We start from the raw sequence: 24479 nt of genomic DNA, 5'->3' as shown, positions 1-24479 counted from the left end.
CCTCTGGCGTGAGGGTCTTGGTGGGCTGGGACTTGGCTATAACCGCGGCTTGATGGACGGAGGCAGGGCGGTGGCGGGTGCACTTTGGGTTTTTCCGCTTTCCTTCGCTCAAACGCCGCTTCCCTGCGCTCCCCACCCCCCGGCTTCCCTAGGGCTCCGTCTTTCTAGAAACTTGTCGGAGACTCAGCAGAAAGCCTCCAGCTCCGCCACCGCGGCCCTCCCCGAGCATGCGCGAGGGGCGGGGAGGCCAGCTCCGCGCGCGGGCGCGGGCGCGGGCGCGCGAGTGTGAGAGTGGTGCGTGCGCGCGCGCGCGTGCGCGCTCGCCGCGGTGGGCGGGGCGGTTCTGTCACAATGCAGGGAACAGGTCTTTTCCTCCCCCTACCCCCACGTTCCGTCGTTGCGCAAGCGCGTTGGCGCAACTCGCGGGGCTTTTGAGAGCCGCCGGGAGGGGCGCGTCCCGAGCGCTGGAGTCGTTTCTCCGCGCGCCTGCGCACTGGCTGGGTCGTCGCCGCCGCGCGGTCTTTTTCCACGGTGCTTGCGGTGGCGTCTTCGACATGAAGTGCGTGCGAGCGTTGCCCTCCTCCCCCCCCACCCCCACCCCCCACTCGCGGAATCTGCAGCTTCTCGAGGGGGGTTATTCATCCTCCCGCGGGGTTCCTTGGGGCTCCGCCGTCCTCGGTGCCCCCGGGCTGAGGCTGCACCGTGCCTCGCTGGTTGGCCCCCTCCCACTTGTGCCCGCGCCGTGTCTGGGATGGCTCCGGACTGGTTCGGTGCCTGGAGTGTGGAGCAGCTTCCTTCAAACCCCGGGGGACATCCCGGGCCTAAGGCCTGCGTGGTGGCGGGGCGGGCCTTCCCGGGAGGCAGCCCGCAGCCCTTTCTCCCTGAGCCTATCAACAAAGGTGCCCTTTTTTTTTTTTTTTTTTTTTTCTGTTTTCGTTTTTGGAAAGCGGCCCGTGGTCCTCTGCTCGGGCTCGCCGCGAGGCTTGTCCTCCGCGTGTGGACGCGGACAAAGGAAGGGCCTTAGCGACAGTTCTGTCCCCCTGAGCAGAACTGGGCTTGGAGAGGGGTAACCATAGCAACCGCGTCTCCTCTTTCTTAAAGAGCCCTCCCCCTCCTCCCCCTTTCTGCTTCCTTTAGGGAGCGCGGTGGGAATTATTGCCAGGGTTGTGGGCTCTTATAACACTCCCCCCATTCCACCCCCCCTCCAAAAAAAAGCTCTTTTCCTTGCCATGTGACCCACTGCCATCCAACCCCGGTTTTGAAACGCAGCAGGTTGGCTAGGGCTCCTCTGCAGGGCACGGAGGCTGGGGCTTTGTTCCCTTGCCACCCTCCCTGGAGTGACTGCCTCCCCGCGTTCTGTAGCGTGTGATGTACCGTCGGATCCTCCTAGAAGTAAGGTTTAAAAGAGGGAGCTTGTTGGCGAAGAAGGCACCTCGGGGGCCCCTGGACCCTGGCGTGGCCGCTGCAGTTGGGGACCCGAGAGTCGCGAGCCGAGTTTTGTCCCTGACGCCCCGCGGCGGTGCTCGCTCGCCCCCGGGGTGCGAAAGCCCCGCGGACGGCAGCGAGCCCGAGGTCAGCCCAGGTCACCCCTCTGGGCGGGGCCGCTCTGGTTCCTGAGGAAGGCAGATCTGTCGTCCTGGTGGGAATTTTGAGTTGGTGCTGGATTCGACGGGAGCTCTCAGTACCTAAAAAGCTGCCTAGAGGCTGTTGAAGTTCTAAGTAGCCAGCGATAGAATTCTCCCCCTGCTAGCAAGGCTGGACTTCGAGGCTTGGAAATGACCAGGTCAGCTGTCCCTTGAAGCCGCAGAATTTTTTTTAGAGATCGTCTTAATATGGTTAGTGAGAGTCTTTAGAGTCAAAGTTCCAACAGCAAGGATAACACTATAAAGTATGGGAAAGAAAATATTGAGTATATTTTATCATCAGAGTTCTCATGTGCTGTCTGATTCTGGAGACTGATCTTGAGGGAAACTAAGTGGGAAATTAGGAAGGACAAAAGTATCCTGGCTTAAAGCCACTTTTTCAGGTGAACTTTTTTAAAAGTAAAAGGTTTGTGATTGAGTGTTTATCTTGTGGGGGTGGGGAAAACACAAACCCTTTTTATTAGTTCATCTCACCACCATGCCCCTCCCACCAGCTAACATTATACAGTGAAATCTTTAGTTATCACTTGCTGGTTGTTTTCTTAGAAAAACCACTTTAGGTTAATCTAGCATCTTTATAAAGTTATCTTGCAGCATTCTCTCTCTCTCTCTTCTGCCAAAGTATTTTCCAAATAGTGTAAGGGATGGTTCCCAACCCTTTGTAGTATATGGCCTCAAAAAACTCGACCTCACCAATCAAAATACTGAAATTTAACCATTTAAAGCCTTAAAAATAATTCCAGTATTTAATTCAGAAATGCATCATAACCGAATGTGGTTTTATTTTAAGCCAAAAGGTTTCAAGTGTTTAATTATGGAATATTACATAAAATTAGCAATCATTACTATCCTGAAGATTAATGCCAAATATTGGGGTAGTTATGTGATTTAAAGAAGCGTTACGATTAAATAGCAATAACTGAATTAAAATGGACACAGTTTTAAAGCATATTTCGAATGAGTACGTAAGTAATTTTCTGTTTGCATTATCTACTTCAAAGTAGAGCCAGGCCTTTGAGAGGAGTGGTAGGGGAGCTTAAAACGCTAAATCTGAAAATTTCAATATGTACCTAATGAGTTACCAAGCACATTTCATTTGGTAATATTTTTTTGAGATTCCTTCAAGTGCTCTGTGATAGTCTTCTCTGAATTAATCAGTAACCTTAATTTATATTATTCATATTCTGCATCCTGATGTTTAAAAATTACAATCTCTGGACCTGGAGTGTTTTGGCTAATCTATATCAATTTAGAGTGAAAAGGTTAAGTTTTTTTCTCACGTGAGGATTAGCAGTAGAGTTTTAAAAGGGTCAGTGAAGTCTCTGAGCTAACATAGAGAATAATATTTTGTTCACATGGGATATGTTAACATAAATGTGTTCATTTAATGTAGTTAAGTATCAACATTTCAAAGGAACCCTTAACTAAAATGACCCAGATGCTGACTTCCAAAAGTCACTTTATTATAATTTTTTCTAATTATAAAAGCAATATATGGTAAAGAAAAGCTTAGAAAATATTGATCAATAAAAACTTAAAAAAAAAAATTCTCCTTGGCTGGTATGGCTTAGTTGATTGGCATGCTGTCCCATACACCAAAAGGTGGTGGGTTCGATTCCCAGTGGGGGCACATTCCCAGGTTGTGGTTTCCTTCCTGGTCAGGGTGCTTACAGGGTGTTTCTTTCTCACATCCTCACATTGATGTTTCTCTGTCTCTCCCCTTTCCTCTCTGTAAAAGTCAATTTAAAAAAATTTTTTTAATAGTAAGCATTTACCTTTTTAAAAAAATGTTTTTATTGATTTCAGAGAGAGGAAGGGAGAGATAGAAACATCAATAAGAGAGTCATCAATTGGCTGCCTCCTGCGTGCCCCTCACTGGGGATCGAGCCCTGACTGGGACCTCCTGGTTCATAGGCCAATCCTCAATCATTGAGCCACTGTGGCTGGGCAATAAAATTTAAAAAAAAATTTATATTTTACTACATAGGTACAACCATGATTAATATTTGCAAGTATTCTTCTAGTCTATTTTTTATTCAATATCATAAACATTAGTAAATTGTATTCATAATTTTAAATATTATGTACATTAGCAGTATTTCCTCATAGAAGGAAAAAAAAAGTTACTTTTAGCAGCTTTCCAGAGAAATGGGAGAAGCATAACTTCATTTTTTTAAATGAAAATATCAGCTATTACATTCATTTCTAGAAACTAAAAACTATGGAATTATTTAACTTTATTAGAGGGTTCAACAGAAAAGTAGATTATGAAGAGTCAGCTTGCTGAAAAAATTATTTAGAAAAGGGCTAGCCAGCTAATACTGTTCAACTGATTGGCATTCTGATTATTTATGTATATATAATTTCACCGGAGTGAGGTTGCTATATCAAAATAAATGTTAATAGACTGCTCTCATTTACTGCTTGATCCTTAGAACTAAGGAGATGTCAAACACTCTTTAAGAATTTATTTTGTTATTTTAAAAAAGTTATTCTAATAATAGAATTTGTTTTAAGTTCTCACGTGGTTGGGGCTTTGATCATTTTATTTATTTTTATTTTTAAATTTTATTTATTGATTTTAGAGAGAGAAAAACATTGATTCTTGTATGTGCCCCCACTGGGCTTGAACCCAAGATGTTGGTGTGTTGGACGATGCTCCAACTAACTGATCATTTTAGAACTAGCTAATATATTTTTATATGATGTCTTTAAGAACAACTGCTTATATTTTAAGTATATTTTCTCATGAAGCAGTTTAATTTTAGTAGCTTGAGACTTGATCTGTAACCAAATTCTTGTTCAGTATTTGGCAATTAGGCTGTTCTCCTGTTTAAATGGGGATATTAATTTATTTGCTCTATTGGCTGGGTTAGCATTCAAAGCCTGCGCTTGAGGCTCCAATGCTTTCTCCAACTGGGCTCCCATTACGCATGACTGAACTCTTTGATCACATCTAGCATGCTAAATTAAGGAGCTGCTCACAGTCTGAAAACAAGACCTGATTAAAAACACATCTACTTTAATTCTCCTTTGCAAATGGCTCCGCTTTAATGTCACCTTTCTGAATTATCTTAATACTCAAGTGAGGAAATTCACTTCAACATCCATTTATCATAGATGAAAAAAGAGATCACACCCTACCTTTTGATCTTTTTCAATGAGCCTCAATTATTAATCATTAAAATAAATTTAAAAATCAGAGACTAACAGAGTGGGTTGCCTTTCTATTGAAAACATACAAAGATAAATGCTTATGAAGAAATTCTGCCCTCGTAAATATTTTTGTAACAAGGTCAGAAATAGAAAAATGCTTTCCCAGTGTTTCCTGATACATTGCCAATAAAAATGAAAAGCACTGAGAAAATCAAACACTTGATTTGGGGCTGTAGAAAGGGCATATATTTCATAAACTTGTTGTTAAGATGCACTGATAGCCCTAGCTGCTTTTGCTCAATGGTTAGAGCGTTGGCCCTCAGACTGAAGGGTTCTGGGTTCGATTCTGGCCAAGGGCACATACCTGGACTGCAGGCTCAATCCCTGGCCCCAGTGCCATTCAGGAGGTAACCAATTGATGTTTCTCTCTCTCTCTCTCCCTCCCTCCTTTCCACTATCTCTGAAAAGCAATGGAAAAAATATCCTCAGGTGAGGATTAAAAAAAAAAAGATGCAGTGATAATTTTTGTTATTAAGAGCTTTTCAATAGAAGCAAGCAAAAATGCAAGGAACTGTATATTTGACATGCAATCATTGCATACTGATTTGACCATAGAAGCTGGTTATAATGGTGAAAATGTTATAAATTGATAATGGTATGTGTTTTTTAAATTTCAACTGATGCTTGCTTTTGATATAAAAATGAAATTAGTGGTCAACTTAACAGTGTAGTATTCATGATATTTTTATGGTGTTACTGCCAAATACTTTTTTATATATTATCTCATTCAATACTCCTAGCAACCATACTAGGTAGAGAAAACAGATTTTTTATTCTCATTTTGCAGATAAGGATACTCCCCAGAGCTACTTCCATTATACTACATGTTTTTCATTCCTATAGTTAAGTGTTTTTCAGTATCCCCAAAGTTCAAGGTCAAGTAGTGTTTATTTTGCTGAAAGAATCAGTAAGGAGCATGGACATTTCTTTCAACCTGCAAATATTATTCTTTATAGAGATGGATAGAATTCCCACCTGAATTGCTTATCTGAACCCAGCATTTGCATGTGAGCTATTTTTCCTTCAAATGAATCAGCTATAAAAATATTAGAGTAATATTTTTGGTGTCATAGGAGTGCATTAAAACTTGAACAGAAAACAATTAAAATTTGTTTTGCTAATTAAGTAATCTCCATGTTTACTTAAGCTGTTGACATTTTATAAACTGAGTATTCTTTTTGTGTGAAGTGTATATCAGATTTTTAAAAATGCTTGTTATTTCTGGTGCCCTTCATTCTGAAAATAGGTATAAGAGAATCTCAGCATAAGGTGCTATCAAGTGATGTTAGTGGGATTTTGCTACCCTTAATATTATTAAACAGAGACTGTCTTCTCAGTTTTTTAATAAATCTCTGGTTAGATGAGAAATGGTATTATCTTAATTTGGCATTTGCTCCTTTTTGACGCTTGGTGATCTCTAAAGGTCTGTGGAAGAACTTTAACTCGGCTCTGCTTAACAACTTGTGTGTTAGTAAGCTTCCACCACAATTCTCCTCCTCTCCTTCCCAAAAGGTGGGGATTTGAAAGTACTTGTAAACAGCTCTGCCCATTTCAAATTAAGTTATAAAAATTAGGTACCTTCTCAGTTTCTTACATGGGGAAACAGCATTGCTATAACAAGACCTTTAGGCTAATCTAAGACAGCTACATCTAAAAAGAAATTTTAATTGGTAAACTTACTGCTTTAAATTTTCACTTAATGTCCCCTTCTTGTGCCACGGAGAAAGTATTATAAATACCTCTTAATTGGTTATTTTGTTCTAGCTACTACTTTTCTTGTTCTGCGGGAGTCATAGACAGATACAAAATACCAAATTTAACTATTACTCTAACTAGTCTCTCCTAATGATTTTGCTTCTAAATGACTCCCCCCTTTTTTTTCTTCCAGCCCTTGAATTTTTTTCAGCATGATTTTAACTGAAGGCTGCATTCAAGGTGAGATATGCCCTTTATTTCTCTTAACTGCAAAATATATTTTCTGAACCCTCTTCCTCAGCTGCCCCTTTTAATGCAATTGAGCTGAGCCTCTTCTGTCCTTCATGGTGACATTTCGGTCTTTCCCAAGTGGTTTCAGCTAATTCAGAGCTATCGTGATTTTAAATGAGTAATTTATATCATATTTTAAAATGTGTTTCATATTGTGGTTGCTTATATTGAGATTCATACAGTCCTGGCCAGGTAGCTCAATTGGTTAGAGCGTCCGTCCTCTGGATACGCCAAGGTTATGGGTTCCATCCCTGGTCAGGGCACATACAAGAAGCCACCGATGATGCTTAAGTAAGCGGAACAACAAATTGATGTCTCTCTTCCTTCCTTTTTCTCTGTAAAACCAATAAATAAAAATTAAAAAAAAAAATCCTGCTTCATGGAAAAATGCACTTCAATTCAATGCTAATTGCAGCCACATACACAGAAATATATTGTTCTTCAGTTTAGGTAATCACATGCTGGCCTGACACCTTATGTTGTTGAGACAGAGAAATGGCCAAATGTAAATGTCTAATCCTACATTGGAATGTAGGTTGATTTGTTTTTACTTTTACTGAGAAATCAATTCCATTAATATTTTCAGGAACAAAATTCTCCATTTCATTTAATGACTGACTTGTGTGAAGACAAGGTCAGCCTCTGGGGTGGCACGAAATACCTTAACTAAATTATGAATTGAGTGCCACTACTGTGATGCTTTTTCTGTTTCTAGCTTTTCTAGATCTCCTCTTTCGGATTCTGCCTCTTGCTAAAGTTCTCAAACAATTTTTTTAAAAAAGGTGTGTCAAAATAGATCATGTAAACATAAGCCAGGGATATAGCATAGAAAACAAACTAGTTAAATTACTCGGCCTCAGAATCTAGAATTTTTAGAAGTAACTTGTCAAAATCCCAAATAGCACTTCAGAGGACGCTAAGGTGACACATTTCCTACCGTAACTATTAGAGCTGCGCAGGCCGGGGCTGGCCCGTCGGAGAGCCCCAGACTTGCCGAGGTCATTAGGTGCAGTGCTGGCGATGAAACCAAACACAAGGACAGTGAGGTGACTCTCAGAACCTGACACAACCCTTGAGAACCTTAAGACAGCCCGGCCGGGTGGCTTGGCGGCTGAGCATCCACCTGGGATCCAGGAGGTCGCGGTTGGACTCCCGTCGGGGCACAGGCCCTGTGCGGGCCCCGTCCCCCCAGCAGGGGGCGCGCGGGGGGCAGCCGGCCGGGGACGCTCATCGCGGTGCTTCTCCCTCCCTCTGCCTCCCTCTCTCTGAAATCAGTAAAGACATGCTTGAAAAAAACAAGGCAGACTACAATGGAAAACAAAACAAAATGCTGGCGCTTTACCGCCTGGGGGTCAAAAGGAACGACTTAATTACGCGTGGGTGGCCCCCTGTATTAGTGCTATTGATTATGGTGACCATGTTTTCCAACTCAAGTTTGACAAGTTGGCCCGTATTTAAGGAGACAGTGAATGAGCCCAAATGTTTAAAATGTGGTCGGTACTGGAGGCACCACACCTCTGCTATTTTATTTGTATAGGGAAAAAACGGGAAAGAAAACCGGGTTGCTGACCGTTCTAAACAACTCCATTTTCCGGGACCCAGTACAGTTGTCTTAAGTTTTGCGGGTCCTCCCCGGTCCTGCAAACCACCCTTTAAGGAAAGGCTCCGCTGCGGCTTCCGCGCCCTCGGGCCGGCAGGGCCGGCGGCCGCTCGCCCGCCCGGGGAAGTCACGGCCGCCTCCCGGCCGCGGCGGGCGGCGGGCGAGCTCGCGGAGGTTTCGCAACCTCCCACGTTCGGTGAAGTTGCCCAACGCTCCCAGCGACGGTCTCGGGAGGGACGGGTTTCTGAAGCCGTCACGGCCCCGCTGGGCGGCGAGGAGGCGGCCTTGTGACACTTTCCCAAGCGGGCGGGGACCCGGGGCCGGAAACGGCCGCAGCCGGCCGCTCGCGGGAGAGAGGCCTCGGCGGCCCTTTCGCACCCGGGCCGTCAGAACCAACCCCCCTCTCTCTCTTCTTCCCGCAGGCCGGCGCCCGGGACCTCGGCCCGCGCGACGGCAGGCGGCCCGCGCGCCCGCAGGAGCGGCGCCCCCCGCCTGAGCGCCCGCCCCGCCGCGGCTCCCCGCGCCTGCGCGCCGGGACCGGGCGCGAGCGCCCTCCCCGCCCCTCCCCCGCGCGCCTGCGCGCCGGCTGAGAGGAGCGCGGCGTCGCGGCTGCGGCGGGCGGACGGAGGCGCGCGCCCGCGGTGAGGAGGCGGGCTGCGCGCGCCGGTGGGAAGCGTCCGGCCGCCACAGCGCCAGCTCCGTCGTCGTCGCAGCCGCCCGGGTCCCGCTCGCCCCTCCTCCAGCTCCCCCGCCCGCCGCCGCCCGGGCGCATGCGCCGCCGGAGCGCGAGGGTCGGCTTCGGGTGTGTGGTGGCGGCAGAGCGGAGCTGCGAGCCCGGAGAGTCAGAACCTGGGGGAGAGGGATGGTCTCTGCACGGGGGGGAGCCGGAGGAGCCGCCGCCGCTGCCGACGCCACCGCCGCAGCCGCCGCCGCCGCCGCCTCGGCGCCCGCCTCCCGGCGCTGACGGGCTCCCGCGAAGCCGGCGAGGGAGAACCCGCACCAGCGGCCGCCGGCACACCGCCCAGCATGGTCCGGGAAACCAGGCACCTCTGGGTGGGCAACTTACCGGAGAACGTGCGGGAGGAGAAGATCATCGAGCATTTCAAACGGTGAGTGACGCGAGGCCCGGGGCCGCGCTCCCTCCTCGGGCGCCGCCGCCCGCTCCGGCCCGTTGCCGGCCCCTCCTCGTGCGCGGAACCGGTGAGGGGACCTGGGCCGGGCTCACGGACGGGCGCGGGTCGCGCGGATGCCCGCCCCTCTCGGCCGGCGTCGCGGCGTCGGGCCTCGGCGGGGCGGGCGCGGCTGCTGCCTCGTCCCTTCCCAGAAGGAGGCGGCTGTCGCTCGGCCTCCGCGAAGCCGGCGCCGGGAAGGTGCCCTCGCGCGGGCCGGGCAGCGGCGGGTCGCGCCCTTGCGTGCGGCTGCCCCGGCTCCGAGCGGCGGCCGGGCCCCGAGTCCTCCCGCCCGCCGGCCCGCACGGCCAGCCCCGGAGCCCGCAGCTAGCCCCGCTCCGCGGACGCGCGGCAATGTCGGAGAGGGCTTTGTGCGAAAGGGCAGGTTCCGCAGGCGCGAGAGCCTCGGTGGGTGGTGTCGGGACCTCGGAACCGGGGCGACGCCGGGTTCCAGGACCCCTCGCGGGAGCGGGGCGCGCGGCGTCCGTGCTGAGGGGTGGGCTCAGGAGGGCGCTGGAAATTAGCGGGGCGCCCGCTCGGCTCCTTCCCTCCTTCAGCCTCGGGTCCCGGGAGGAGGAGGCTGGTGGGGACGAGTGTGTGCGGGGCCGGACCCGCCTCCCGGCGCCCGCGGCCCGGGTCCCGCCGGAGCCGCCTCGGAAGGGACGTTTCCCTCCAGCCTGAACCCTCTAGTCAGTGGCTAGGAAAATGCGAGGTTTCAGAATTAGAAGGCGGCTTAAAAAACAAAACTCCCCAGAACATACGTACATGTGCGTGCCTGTGGAATGCCGGAGCGGGCGCTGCCGGACCCTGCTTCCCGCTCGGTGGCGTTCAGCCTGTTCTCTTTGTGAAACGCTTGCGCACCGTGCAGCCGCCCGTGCAGGACGCGGCCCGCGGCGGCTCCCTCCGCCTGGGGCGCGTCGCCGGGGCCCCGCCGCTGCGGTGTGCGCGGCCCTGGGAGGTTTAGTCCGCCGTCCCCTGGTCGGGGGCTCGGGCAGCCCCGCCGGCGAGTCACACGGGGGGCGCGGGCTGCGGGCTGCTCCGCGGCGGCCGCGAGCCCCGCGCTTTCAAATGGAGGCCCATTGATTGTGGTGGTTGCGGTGCCCAGGGCACTCAGTCCTCACCTCCGGAGCGCGCGTGTGCGCGTGTCCGCGTGTGAAAGGAGCCGGGCACAGTGCGGCCATTCATAACCTGCCGCGCTCGCCCCGGAGGCGCGCTTCCGGGGACTCCCGGTGTTTACTACGCGGGCTGGGCACGCGGGCGAGGGCCAGGCCGGAGGGCGCGCCTCCGTCCCCGGCGGTAGAGAAGGGAGCGCGGGCCCCACCGAGCAGCAGATGGGAACTTTCCCCGCGCTGCTCCACCCCTCGTCCCTTCACTGTTTGCTAGAAAAACAATTTAGGTGCAGGCTGGCGTGGAAAAGGCACTTAGATGTGGTCACCGTCGCCTGAGGACGGTCTCCGCCTGGGAAGTGTGGGTGCACCGACGTGCAGACACGTGCACGCCGCGCCCCTGGCTCCTCCGGGTCCCGCGCCAGACGTGTCACTTTGCATCGTGCAGGTCCTGGGGACACGGCACGCCCGCCGCGGGCGTTGGGCCCCTCTGCCGGAGGAGACGAGAGGGAGAGGAAGGAGAAGCCGTCCGGGGAGCCTGGGAGGCTCTCGCTGGACGGGGCTGCGGCCCGGGCTTGAGTGAATGACTCTAAAATGGCGGCCGGGACCCGCTTCTTGTGGGAATCCGCGGGGCCGAGCTCGCCGCGCCGCGGGGCGGGGGCCGGGGAGCGGGGCGGCGGGAACGTTCCCGCACCGAGGGCCCGCGGGCGCCGCGCGGCTGCAGTTAAAGGCGTATTTTCCCTTTCGCAGAGCTAAAGCAGATGCCACTGATAAAAGCGGATTATCTTAAAACTAAGCAGACCGTGTGTCCCTGAAACTCCTTTATTTTAAAATCGACTTAAAAATTGTTAAACAAATTTACGGAGTTCTTTGAGTAAGTAGCACGTTCTTATGGGTTAAAACAGTAGCCCCGACACTGGGATTTCCAGTTCCCACCCTCCCCTTCCCACCCCAGCACCCCTAACCGGTAATCTCTATTTCTGGCTTCTTGTTTATCCTTAAACATGAACAAGAAATGTTTTTGCTGATCCAGCTGTGGAGCTAAATGGACCTTGTGTGTAGGAATTCATGGCCTTTTATCTCTGTTGTAGAAAATGCTTTGTAAAACGTGTGGTTGTTACCGGGAGGGCAGCTAAATCTGAATAATTTAAGTGAGAGGGATAAAAATGTACCTGTACCAGAATGATAGCTCTGCAAGAGCGTGAAAGGGTATTCACTCCTGGCATCTTCTAGAAATCCGAATGAGAAAAAACGTGCAATACCTAAACTAAAACTGAGGTTATATCGCCCACTTTTACCCTTTCCCTAGTTGATTACGGCATTAACTAATAACTGTTTCACAGGATTAGGAGGTGTACAGTGGGAATACATTATTTAGAACGTTTGTAACAGTGATTAGGCTTTTGTAGTAAGTGTTTGGATTAAAAAAAAAAAAAAAAAGGTTAAACCAGACAGCTTTGGGAGCAGCGGCAGTTTAGAGGCATTTTATGGTTGGGAGGGGCGTGGAAGGTCAGGCCAATTTTTTTTTTTTTTTTTTTTTTTTTTTTACGATTTCTATTTTGATCCATGTTTTTGGTAGAAAATAGATTGAGGGAAGGATGCTGATTTGGCTTTTTCCTCTGTGCCAGAGAAAGACCAAACCTTTAAAGCGTAATCAGAGCATTTTCAAAATTTGGCTTTACCTTGTAATAAGAATACATCTATTGTGTTCATTACCTTTACAGCTTTCAGTATGCTGGTTGAAAAAAATTAAATGACGACTATTTCTGAATCAGATTTTAGTTAACAAAGATCCATTTCAGGGACTGGATCTGCACAATAGAGAAAGCCCTTTCCTTTGTATGTTAGCAGGGTTGAAGGGGGAAGGGAGGAGTTATACAACAATTGCTTGCTGTCTTTTAGTTGTAAGAGGGAGAGAGGTGTGTGCGAAGGCGACTCCCCGAATTAGAATGAGCAAATGAGTAGAACCCTTCAAAGGATATAAAATTGTCTGTATCTTATTTCCAGATTTTAAGTAAATCACATATTTAGGTTTTTCCCATCCACTCCCTAGTTTAGAGAATAGGTTAAAGATTATGCAGAGGTTGAGCAAGGTAGCAGCTTGTATGAAAATTTTGTCAAAGAATGAGACCCATTTAAAAAATGTATTTTGTTTTTGCAAATTTTCAATTTCTTATCACAGTGGTTTTCCTGAGTTTAAGTAACTGGAATACAACTTGTGTGTTACATGTGTCTGGATATCTTTACTTCTGGAACACAATATAAAATATTATGGAAGAGTTTCCTTGTCCTTGCATACTCTATAGCCAGAGATATTTTTAGACTTAAACAAAATTGACTCACAGTAGCCTACATCATTGCCACATCATTTCTTTTGAGCCCAGCCAGTTTTCTATGTTTTGAAACCTCTGATTTTGAATGTTATATAATTTTGAATGTTTTCATGGTAGGCTTTTGTGCATTTCAATAATGAAATTTAAAAAAATTCAGAGTTACCTTGAAAAATAGCATTAAAAAATTAAAACAGAATGCTTGAAATGTTATTTTATTTCCTGAGTAGAATGCCTCTGGCAGGCAGATTGGAGGAAAACATAGGGCTCAGTGCCAGGAAGAATGATGGTGTTTGACTTGTGTAGAGGCCACCTTTTCCCAACTTACCTTTATTGTAGATTCTTAATTGTTCAAGCGTTATATTGTTTGATATGCTTATGAAGAGATTTCAGGCTTGATTTATGAAACATTTTAAATCCTGTGAGCACTAGTGCTTTGGAATATTTATTTAGAAATTGTAAAGATAGCAGTATTGTGAAAGTTCTTTCAAATATCCCAAGTCTCACTTTCCCCTTAGTTTGAAATTTTGCTTAAATTAAAAAAAATATTTGAAATATTTTGTGAAAACTAGCATATTTGAGACTTTAGTTCTCTGCTTTTACATTTAAGAAAGTATCTGTAGTGTTTGATCTGTAGTTAACTAGTACACAGTATTTAAAGTAAACATTGTAGTCGGAAAATGCCTTCAGTTTTATTATAACTGAGCTCCTAAATTTTATTATTGGATGATTTGGAGTAAATGTTAGCACCTTGAAACAGACATGTATTATAATACCTGGTGAACAGGGAGACTAAATACAGTAACATTTTTCTGTAGTTAAATTTCTAACCTTTAATATTTGTTTTCTTTATTTTTATGTTTAACTTATTATTATTATTTGCCTTACAGCTACTCATAATTTGAATGAGAATAGCATACTTTATTGTGGAAACAAATTAGAATGTTTAATTATTTTATTAGAAACCATATAAATTTTGTGTGATATCCAGCTGGTTTTAGTGTGTGGAAATATGCTTTGCAGTATTTTCTTGGTGTAATTTTAAAGTTGCAATATTCAGATTTTCCCTTCTACACGTGTCTCTGTGTGCCAAGTTGAAAATTATAAACATCTAAAAAATCTCACAATGGAATGTCTCTATAAAACTAACTTAAATTTAGTGAATTTTTAGATTCGATTACTTAAGGTTTTTATTTTGAGTATAGAGATGAATTGAAATCTAGCATATTTAAAGGTCAGTTAAGGAATATTTGAGGGAAAATTCAAATGGAAAACAGTTATTGCTTGTCCTCTATACCTGGTGCTAGGTTTTTAGTCCAGCATTAAACTCAGGGGGTATGTGTATGTCTCTGTGTCTTATGTATTAGATGCTGAGTTTGGGATAATTGAGAACATTGACAAATGAAGATTTTCTCATTGTACCTTATATTGACTTTGTTACATTTCTATCATGTTTACATGTAGTATATATACTTTTATATATAATGCATTTATAGTTTCTTTGATTCTTAAAACAGACTCAGCGATTTTTTTTTTTTAAACCTTCACCCCATCATTTTATTCCTTTGATTTAAAAAACTAGGACATTTGTATTCCTCTTAAAAACATTTTGTATTTTACAAAACTACATTTGGCGTATAGTGATTTGCGTCTTTTATAAGTCAATAAATTGATAGATGGTAGATTTTTTAAATCTCAACCATTAATTACTATTTTTTTAATCCTCACCCAAGGATATTTTTTCCACTGATCTTTTTTTTAGAGAGAGTAGAAGGAGTGAGGAGAAAGAACAAAAGAGAAAGAGAGATAGAAACATTGACTGGTTGCCTCCCGCACTTGCCCTGACCTGGCTGTGAATCGAACCACAGACCCTTTTGTTGTGTGGGCTGGTCCTCTAACCACTTAGCCACACCTGCCAGGGATCAACCATTAATTTTTAAAAATTATGCTGTCTGCAGTAAAGGCTCTTTTATGCTCAAGATTATTTAAAAGTCACCTTGGATTAAAATAAAGATAAAGAAGTTTATCACTTTATTATATCCAAGGATGTTAGAATCATCAATGAAAAGTATTACCATTTAGACCAGAATTTAGGAGGAGGTACTTAAACTTGGATAGGGAAATATTATGTCATTATTTTTACTGACCTGTCATCAGAATTTAGAATTTCCTTAGATTTATAAAATAGTAGTATCATGGTAGTAGCAACATGGTAGTATGAGTAGTACCTGTGATTTCATCATCAACACAAATCCAGATGTATTTTTATATTTCAAATTACAGTTGTTGCAGATCTCATTTATGCTCACCACAACTTGGAAATTGCAGTAACTTTTAGACCTGCTGCTAGATACTTTAACTTAATGCATTAATAAAGATGCACATACATATGTTACTATGTAACTGATATGTGTTGTAGATATATTTTTAAAATTCTACCTTGGAGAATTCACAAACTTAGAGAAAAATAGTAAGTGAATCCCTTGTACCTACCCATCAGTCAGCCCCAACAACCATCAACCATAGCCCATCCTGCATTATGGGAAAAAATAAAGCAAAGGATTGGGTAGAGAGTAATGGGGGTAGGGGTGGTGAGGAAGCTTCTTTGAAAAGATGCCATTTGCTACACCAGAATGAAAGCCTCTTCACACCTCTTCCACTTCTCTCCTTCCCACTTTTTTTCCCCATTTAATTTTAATTTTGAAATAGTTCAGGAATAGTGCAAAGAGTTCCCACATTCCCTTCACTGAAATTCCCCTTTGTTAATATTTTGTCATATTTGCTCCCATTACTCTGTCTTGTCTTTTTCCAGCATGGTGTCCTATTACCCTTAAAATTCCTAATGTATACCTCCCCAAAACAAGCACCCTCTCCTGCATCGCATCATACAGTCTTCTCAGTCAGGAAATCAGCATTGGCGCAACATTACTACCCAATCCATAGACCCCATTCAGACGATGCCAGCCATCCCAACAATGTCTCTTTTTCCTTTTTGGTCTAGGATCCTAGCCAGCACCACGTGTTGCCTTTGGTTGTCGTGTTTCATCAGTCTGGAACAGTTTTTCATTCTTACCCTAATTCTTATGCATGTGCCTGATAAACTTAAAGAGCATAGGTCCTTCATTCGGCAGGATGAAAGTGTTACCTCATGACTAGATGAGGTTGTATATTCTTGGCAGGAATACCACAGAAGTGATTCTGTGCCCATCTCAGAGTATAACTAAGGAGGCAAACACTATCGATGTATCCTCCTACTGGTGAGGTTAACTTTGATCACTTAGTCAAGTTTGTTTTCACCATTTCCCTCTTTGATTTGATTAGCATTTTATGGGGAGATATTTTAATATTACCCTGATAATCTCTTCCATCATCAAGCCTACACCCACCAGCTTTAGCATCCATTGATAACCCTTGCTTGATTGACCAGTCATTGCCAAATGATTGTCCACTACTGTGATTCCTTCTACATTTTTTCTACTGTAGATAAGAAATCTCATGATTTTTAAAGAAAGAAACATCTTTCTTTAAAAAAAAATGTTTTTTTTTTTTTAAATCCTCACCTGAGGATGTGTTTTTATTGATTTAAGAGAGAAAAGAAGGGGGGGCGAGAGAGAGAGAGAGAGAGAGAGAGAGAGAGAGAGGGAGAGAGGGAAACATCAGTGTGAGAGACACGTCGATCGGCTGTCTCCTGCACCTACCCGGACCGGTATCAAACTCACAACCTGGGCATGTGCCCTGACTGGGTATTGAACCTGAGACCCTTTGGTGTATGGGATGATGCTCCAACCAACTGAGACATACCAGCCAGAGCTTTATTTTTTCTTTCTTTTAAATTTATTGATTGATTTTAGAGAGAGAAAGAGAAACATCGACTTGTTCCACCTATCCATGCACTCATTGGGTGCTTCTTGGATATGCCCTGACTGGAGATGCAACTTGCAACCTTAGCATATCAGGATGATGCTCTAACCAACTGAGCTACCTGGCCAGGGGATTCTGTTTTTTTTAATGAGCTTTAGTCCAGGCCTTATTTACTTTGAAACTCAGATCACCCTCGATTTAACCAGTGGGCGGGAACTTGCTGCTTTGGTGTCTCCCCATCATTCTTTAAGCAGTTCCTTCTTTATGGCGCAGGATAGGCTCGTCTTGTGCTTTCCTTGCCCCAGTCCTGGAACCAGCAATTTCTCTAAGAAGTTCTGGTTTCTTTTATTATAGGATGGTATTTACAAACCAAAATCCGGGTGCTCAGTTTACTCATTGCTACAGAGCTAAGAAGATGTGTGCATGCACTTGTATGTATATATGTTTATACGTATACACAATACACATACCTCTGCATCATCTATTTAAGACCTCAGGGTTTACACTCGTTTCAATACACAAAGATTCTTTCTAACTTCTCCATTTGCGTGTTTGTAAATCCCTTCTCACACTGAGAATCCCAACTCTCGTTATTTTCAATATACTTACTCATTTGCCCATTCAGTTATGTTCCCAATGTAACAAATGCCAACCACTCTGCCACCGTGCGACCTCTGCGCACATTGTCCTTGCTGCCTCTCAACTACTCTCTTATTTGGAAATCAACATTTTAGGGAGGGAGAGCAGGCAGGCAAGGAAAGGAAGGTGAGACTGGAAGTGATTTATTTACATGTTTTTGCTTTCGATTTTTTTCTCTCACAGGAGACAACTCGTGGATAAATTATCACCTGCCTCTGGTGCCATTTTAAGCAGATTAGAGCTGCCCAACTCTTAATATTTTAGTTTTGGTTTTACTTCTACCACTGACTGTTGTGATGTGAGCTTAATACTGGATCATTGTGAGCTTAATTGTCTGCTGAGTCACACAGAGGAGGGAGTAGTGAGAAGGGAGTTTGTTTCTTAGGAATAATATTAGGAATCATCATTGCTCCATTTATTTGGGTTTCCATCACTTACTTAGTATGGTATCTCAGCAAAATTTTGCTCTGGCTCTACCTCCCCCCAAACCTTATTGATCTCAAACTTATTTCTTTTCCTTTTTAGTTTATTTTTTATATTGATGTATAATTGACATATTAGCTTCAGTTGTACAACATAATGACTTGATATTTGTATATATTGCATAGTGTTCTCCATAATAAGTCTAGTTAACATTCATTACCATACATAGTTAAAAAAATTTTTTTCTTATAATGAGGACTTTTTAAGATTTATTCTCAGCAACTTTCAGATATGCAATACAGTATTATTAACTATAGTCACCATGCTGTACATTACATCCCATGACTTATTGATTGTATTACTGGAAGTTTACATGTTTTGACCCTCTTTCACCCATTTCAGCCTCCCCCATCTCCAATCTGTTCTATGAGCTTGTTTTTATTTATTTTTTAAAAGAGTTCATATGTAAATGAGATCATATGATAATTGTTTTTCTCTGCCTGACTTATTTCACTTAGCATAATGCCCTCAAGGTCTGTCCATGTCTTCACAAAGGACAAGATTTCCTTCTTTTTTATGGCCGAATAGTATTCCATTATGTATCACATCTTCATTCATTCATAAGTAGGTGGACACTTAGGCTGTTTTCATATCTTGACTAGTGTAAATACTGCTGCAGTGAATGAGCATGGGATGCACGTATTTTTTCAAAGTAGTGTTTTTGTTTTATTCAGATACTCAAGTGGCATTGCTGGGTCACACGGTAGTTCTAGTTCTGATTTTTTTTTTTAAAAAATACCTTTATTGATTTCAGAGAGAGGAAAGGAGAGGGAGAGAGATAGAAACATCAGTGATGAGAGAGTCATTGATCGGCTGCCTAGCCCGCGCAACCCGGGCATGTGCCCTGACTGGGAATCGAACCCCGATTGCCTGGATCCTAGGTCGACGCTCAACTGCTGAGCCAGGCCCGGCCAGGCTAGTTCTGATTTTTTGAGGAGCCTCCATGTTGTTTTCCGCAGTGGCTGCACTCAACCTTTTTTCCCCCTCCTGCACTGCTCTTGGCCCCTATCCGAGGGATTCCTTGATGTATTAAGACCCTTTATTCCTTGGCACAAGCTCCAGAATGTTGGAGTTTTGTATAGTTTGTATTATTTCAAAGTAGATCCCAGACATCTTACGTTATCCATAAATACGTCAGTATTTATCTCTAGAAGAGAAGCACTTTTTAAAGATGTACCACAATACTGTGGTGTATCCATATTTCAAATACCCAGTCAGTATTCAAGTTTGTACTTATTTTAAGAAATTTTTTTAACTCAGGCTCTAAATAAGATACACAAATTATAACTGGTGATACATGTTAAAGTTTTTATTGAGGCATATTTTCCATACAATGAAATGCACCTATTTTAAGTTAGAATTCGTTGAATTTTAAGAAATGCAGGTATCTACTTGACTGGAGTGGCTCAGTTGGTTGAGGGTTGTCCTGTGCACCGAAAGGTTGCCAGTTAGATTCCTGGTCAGGGCAAATACTTGGGTTTCGGGTTTGATCCCCAGTTGGGGCGAGTATAGAAGGCAACTGATTGGTGTTTCTCTCTCTCCCTCTCTTTCCTTTCCTCTCTCTGAAATCAATAAAGATATATTTGGGGGGGAAAAAACTATTGAAGAGAGTCTTCATTGATTGGCTGCCTCCTGCACACCCCGACTGCAACCTGGATCATGTGCCCTGAGGGAATTGAATGGTGATCTCCTGGATCCTAGGTCGATGCTCAACTGTTGAGCCATGCCCAGCCGGGCTAAATCGATAGGTTTAATCCCTCTTCTTACAAATTAATTTGTTGGAAACCAGGTTGATTGTTCTGTAGAGTTTCTTATAGTGTGGGTTTTGCTGATGACACTATTGTCCTGTGGTATATTGCCTTTTTTTAAAAAAAAAATATCTTTATTGATTTCAGAGAGAGGAAGAGAGAGAGAGAGAGAGAGAAACATCAGTGATGAGAGAGTCATTGATCGGCTGCCTCCTGCATGCCCCCGACTGGGGATCGAGCCCACAACCCGGGCCTGTGCCCTGACCGGGAATCGAACCCTGATCGCCTGGATCCTAGGTCGATGCTCAACCCCTGAGCCACGCCCGGCTGGGCGTTTATTGCCTTTTGTCTTCTGTATTTCCTCTAAGTTCATAAGTGGACCTATTTTTAAATATTTAAATTTTTTTTTAAATTTATTGTTGAGAAAGAGAGAAACAATCGATTTGTTGTTCCACTTATTAAGCACTCATTGGTTGATTCTTGTATGTGTCCTGATTGGAGATCAAACCTGCAACCTCGGCATATCTGGACAATGCTCTAACCAACTGAGCTACCTGGCCAGGGCTCTATATTTAAATATTTTGATAATTGTATTTCAACAATATTGTTTTTCTTTGTAATTCTATTGTATTAATATTCTGACAAAGGGTTATAGATTTCATCAGACTGTCATAGCAGTCTGTGGCATAAAAGGTTAAGAACCATTGGTTTAGACCAACCCTTAGGTTAAGAATAGAATGCTAGCAGCATATTTAAGTACTAATTTTATCTTTGACATAAAAAGGTTGAGGTGAAAAAGTTAAAATTACCAAAAATCTTTAAGACTTAGAAAATGCAACAAAGGCAGTGTCCTGTGGTTCCCTCCCCTTTTCTGTATTATAAACTTACATGATGAGAACTGCTGTTTTTATCATGGGGATTTTTTTCTGTTTTTACATTCCTCCCCTTCCCCCAGCTTTATCCTAGAAATCATGGAATATTTAGACTTTAAGGTTGTTCTTTTTAGTCAGCTTGAATTCTTTCAATGAAATGAATTTCAAGCACATCCATAATTAGAATGAAATGCCATATACATAGGTGGGCCCAGCTTTAATCAAAGAAAACAGGATTTGTGAAAATCTCAAGTTTATAGGGAGCTCCTAAAATTCAAATACTGTGTGATGCTGTGTATAAAATATGACACTCAAACTCTTCAGTAATACATTTATTATCTACGTGAGTACATTTAACTTCTCCCGTAAATTGGGTTGGATTATAAGATTTCTAAGGTCTTTTCAGTTTAAGAAATCTTGTTATAGCTGTCATTCTTCATAGCACATAAAGGTGGTGGGAATGCTGCCAAGATTTAAAAGGTATATATTAATGACCAGTTGGGTTATAAAAGAGCTTAATATCTTGACATACTGTGTGGCCATTATACAAAACATTGGTGTATCAGTTACTTTGAAATGAATCCTTCTAACCAGCTATGGTCTTCAATGAAAAATAACCTTCCTGGGTCAATACTTACATGTCATTTGTAAAGTTTCAAATAGTTTTAAATTATATTGCAGTTAATTTTTAAAAATGGTGTGTGTGCTTTGTTATAGTAATTTAAGGTGTATAAGAATCTTACTCTAGTTTTTCTTGTCACTTACACCTCCACTTTTATTATGAAGTAACCCTTTCCATAGTGGTTTTTGACACAGATCATTCCTTTTCGGCATAAGTTTGCTTTGCTATCCTAAAAGTAGATGTATAAAAGGAACTTGCATCACAGCTTTGAGTCTCAGGGTTATGACACTTGATTTTTTTTGTGGTGGTCTTTTTTTTTTTTTTAAATATATCTTTATTGATTTCAGAGAGAGGAAAGGGGGGAGAGAGAGAGAGAGAGAGAGAGAGAGAGAGAGAGAGAGAGAGAGAGAAACATCATTGATGAGAGAGACATTGATCGGCTGCCTCCTGCACACCCCCAACTGGGGATGGAGCCTGCAACCCCGGCATGTGCCCTGATCAGGAATCCAAGCCGTGATCTTCTGGATCCTAGGTCGATCTTCTGGATCCTAGGTCAGTGCTCCACCGCTGAACCAGCGGGCCCTGCAAGAACCCATTTTCTTAATCTGGAAGTAAAGGTGGTTTTCAAAGGTTTTACAAAAATACTCATAGTGGTGTATGGAAAGAATATGGAATTCATATTACAAAAAGGTGGGATCACATTTTTGTCTTCATTCTAAGCAACACTATATTATAAAATGAGTCACTAGTCAAGTGAAATATTAGAAGTATTCATAAATTTCCCAAAATCTTTAAAAAAACTTTTAGTAAGAAATAAGTCTTGAGGTTAGAAGCTAATTTCCTTTTCAGCAATTGTACTGTAAGTAATAGTCCTATTAAGCCAGGTAGGTAGCACACTTCCAAAGAGTCCTTCACACCAGGGATTCTTGGTGTAGATTTTTGCTAATTTTTTATCTAATCTCTTGGCCTCTGCTACTTTCACTTTGTTCTCTCCAGCCTTCCCGTTTGATCAGCTTGCCTCGCTCCTTTTTACTTCATCTAACTGCTTTATTTACTGCCATTATTTTAAGAAATGGTTAGGCCCCGGCCAGGCGTGGCTCAGAGGTTGAGCGTCAACCTAGGATCCAGGTGATCAGGGTTGGGTCAGGGCACATGCTCGGGTTGTGGGCTATATCCCCAGTCGGGGGCGTTCAGGAGGCAGCGGGTCAATGACTCTCTCATCATTGATGTTTCGTTCAGGAGGCAGCGGGTCAATGACTCTCTCATCATTGATGTTTCTGTCTCTCTCCCTCTCCTTTCCTCTCTCTGAAATCAATAATAAAAATATATTTAAAAAATAAAATAAAATAAAGAAATGGTTAGTCATGATCATTTGCATTCTATTTAAAATTTTTCTTGAGCTTTCCCCAGAAAAGTACTATGTGAATCAGGTATGTTTATGAAATTATTCATGAATTATTGTGAGAACAAATGTCCAAATATTAACTTCGTGGCCATCATGATTATCTATATGCCTGCACTGTATATTTTGATTCTTGCAGTATAGATTCCTCCTTCCTATTCTCTGGAAAAGTACATTATATGAGTTCTTTCTAAGGTGGTCTAAAAGATTCAGGCATCCTATTTGATCTAACCAGTAGGATCTAAAGATTATAGAATTTTGAAATTTTTTCTCCTTATTATTGGAGAAAACCTTTCAGAGGTTTAAAATATCACTTGAGCACTATTCTTTTGTTAAAAATTAATTTCACTTAGTAAGTAGTATCTCACTAGATTGTTGTAAAATAATGTCGTTCTCCCCCCCCCCCCCCCACTGGTGCTTGTTATAGTTCTGAAGAATTTTGTCATTCAAGGCTTTACTGAAAACATTGCCTTTTCTGAAGAGCTATCTATAGTCATCAGGTTTTCATGTACAGGAATCTAAGCGCTCACCGTGGATTCAGTAAACAAATGAGTATAGTTTTGTTGGTTCAATTAATCTATCCTCAGTCTTCAAGTTTTCTTAAACCCATTCTAATTAGAACAATAAGTAGTAGTAGTTTTGTTGTGTTTTAACAGTTTTAGGACTTTTTAAAAAATTGATGTCAGAGAGAGGAGGGGAGAGATAGAAACATTGATGATGAGAGAGAATCATCCATCAGCTGCCTCCTGCATTCCCCCTACTGGGTATGTGCCCTCACCAGGAATGGAATCTGCAACCTTTCGGTATATGGGACAATGTGCCAACCAACCAACCCACCCACCCTCCCACCCACCCACCCACCCAGCCGGCTGACCAGGGCAATAAGTAGTGTGTGTGTGTGTGTGTAATAATCTAGCCCTGGCCAGTGTGGCTTGGTTGGGTGTTGTCTTGTGCACCAAAAGGTTGCTGGTTTGATTCACAGTCAAGGCACATGCCCTGGTTTTGGGCTCAATCCCTTGTAGGGGGTGGGCAGGAGGCAGCTGATTGATGTTCTGTTCTCACATGGATGTTTCTCTCCCTCTCCCTCTCTAAAAAATCAGTTTAAAAAAATACACACACACATTTTAGATCCTCACCAGAGGATATTTTTTCCAATGCTTTTCAGAGAGAGTGGCAGGGAGAGTGTGGACGAGAGAGAGGGAGAGAAACATTGATGTGAGAGAGATACTCGAATGGTGGCCTCCCGCACATGCCCGGACCGGAGCCAGGGATCAAGCCTGCAACTGAAGTACTTGCCCTTGACTGGAATCGAACCCAAGATCCTTCAGTCCGAGGCCTGACGCTCTAACCACCGAGCCAAGCCAACTAGGGCATTAGGGTATTAGCTTTTTCTAAAATGAGACTAGGGCTCTGTGGTTGTCTGCCTTTTGCTGGCTTTAGGGATTTTGAGGCTGTTTTTTGCCATCTTTAGGAATTATTTGTACTTGAAAGAGGAATATATTAATTATTTAATAATAGTTTATAAATCTATTTTATACATAAATTTATTTCACAACAGATTTTCTGAAAGAATTCTGTATCACCATGAAGAAGCAGGTTTTGGCTGTTATCGTTAATGGCTTACTTACCTTCCCAGTCAGGCATCTTGAACTAGAAAATATCTTCCAAGTGTGCCCAGTTATAGGAAATGTGGCAAAAAGTTTATTTATATTGAGATAATGTAGATGCTTGTGACTGAAGGAGAGATAAAATCTTTTTGTATTGGAGGACAGTGACAGGCACTATTTTATGTCTTTTTCTTT

General features: G+C 43.7%; 1 protein-coding gene and 1 long non-coding RNA gene across 2 annotated transcripts in view; both read left to right on the top strand.

Annotated features, from left to right (window-relative positions):
* The first annotated feature begins 1263 nt into the window (after positions 1–1263).
* Positions 1264–8905, top strand: LOC148092331 (uncharacterized). The gene is made up of 3 exons (XR_015715000.1): positions 1264–1392; positions 6748–6794; positions 8868–8905. It is a non-coding gene; the product is annotated as an uncharacterized LOC148092331 (long non-coding RNA).
* Positions 8906–9368: 463 nt separating this feature from the next.
* The window catches only part of SPEN (spen family transcriptional repressor), a 71089-nt gene continuing 55978 nt past the window's right edge, over positions 9369–24479 (top strand). The window contains exon 1 of the mRNA XM_087820082.1: positions 9369–9554. Within this exon, the coding sequence (XP_087676208.1) occupies positions 9472–9554 (83 nt within the window). The 5' untranslated portion in view covers positions 9369–9471. The remainder of the gene's footprint in view (positions 9555–24479) is intronic.

The sequence above is a fragment of the Miniopterus natalensis genome, chromosome 9 (assembly GCF_054644295.1).
Source record: "Miniopterus natalensis isolate mMinNat1 chromosome 9, mMinNat1.hap1, whole genome shotgun sequence".
NCBI classification, from domain to species: domain Eukaryota; kingdom Metazoa; phylum Chordata; class Mammalia; order Chiroptera; family Miniopteridae; genus Miniopterus; species Miniopterus natalensis.
The sequence above is the reverse complement of the archived record's forward strand: the minus strand, read 5'-3'. Positions and strand labels throughout refer to the sequence as shown.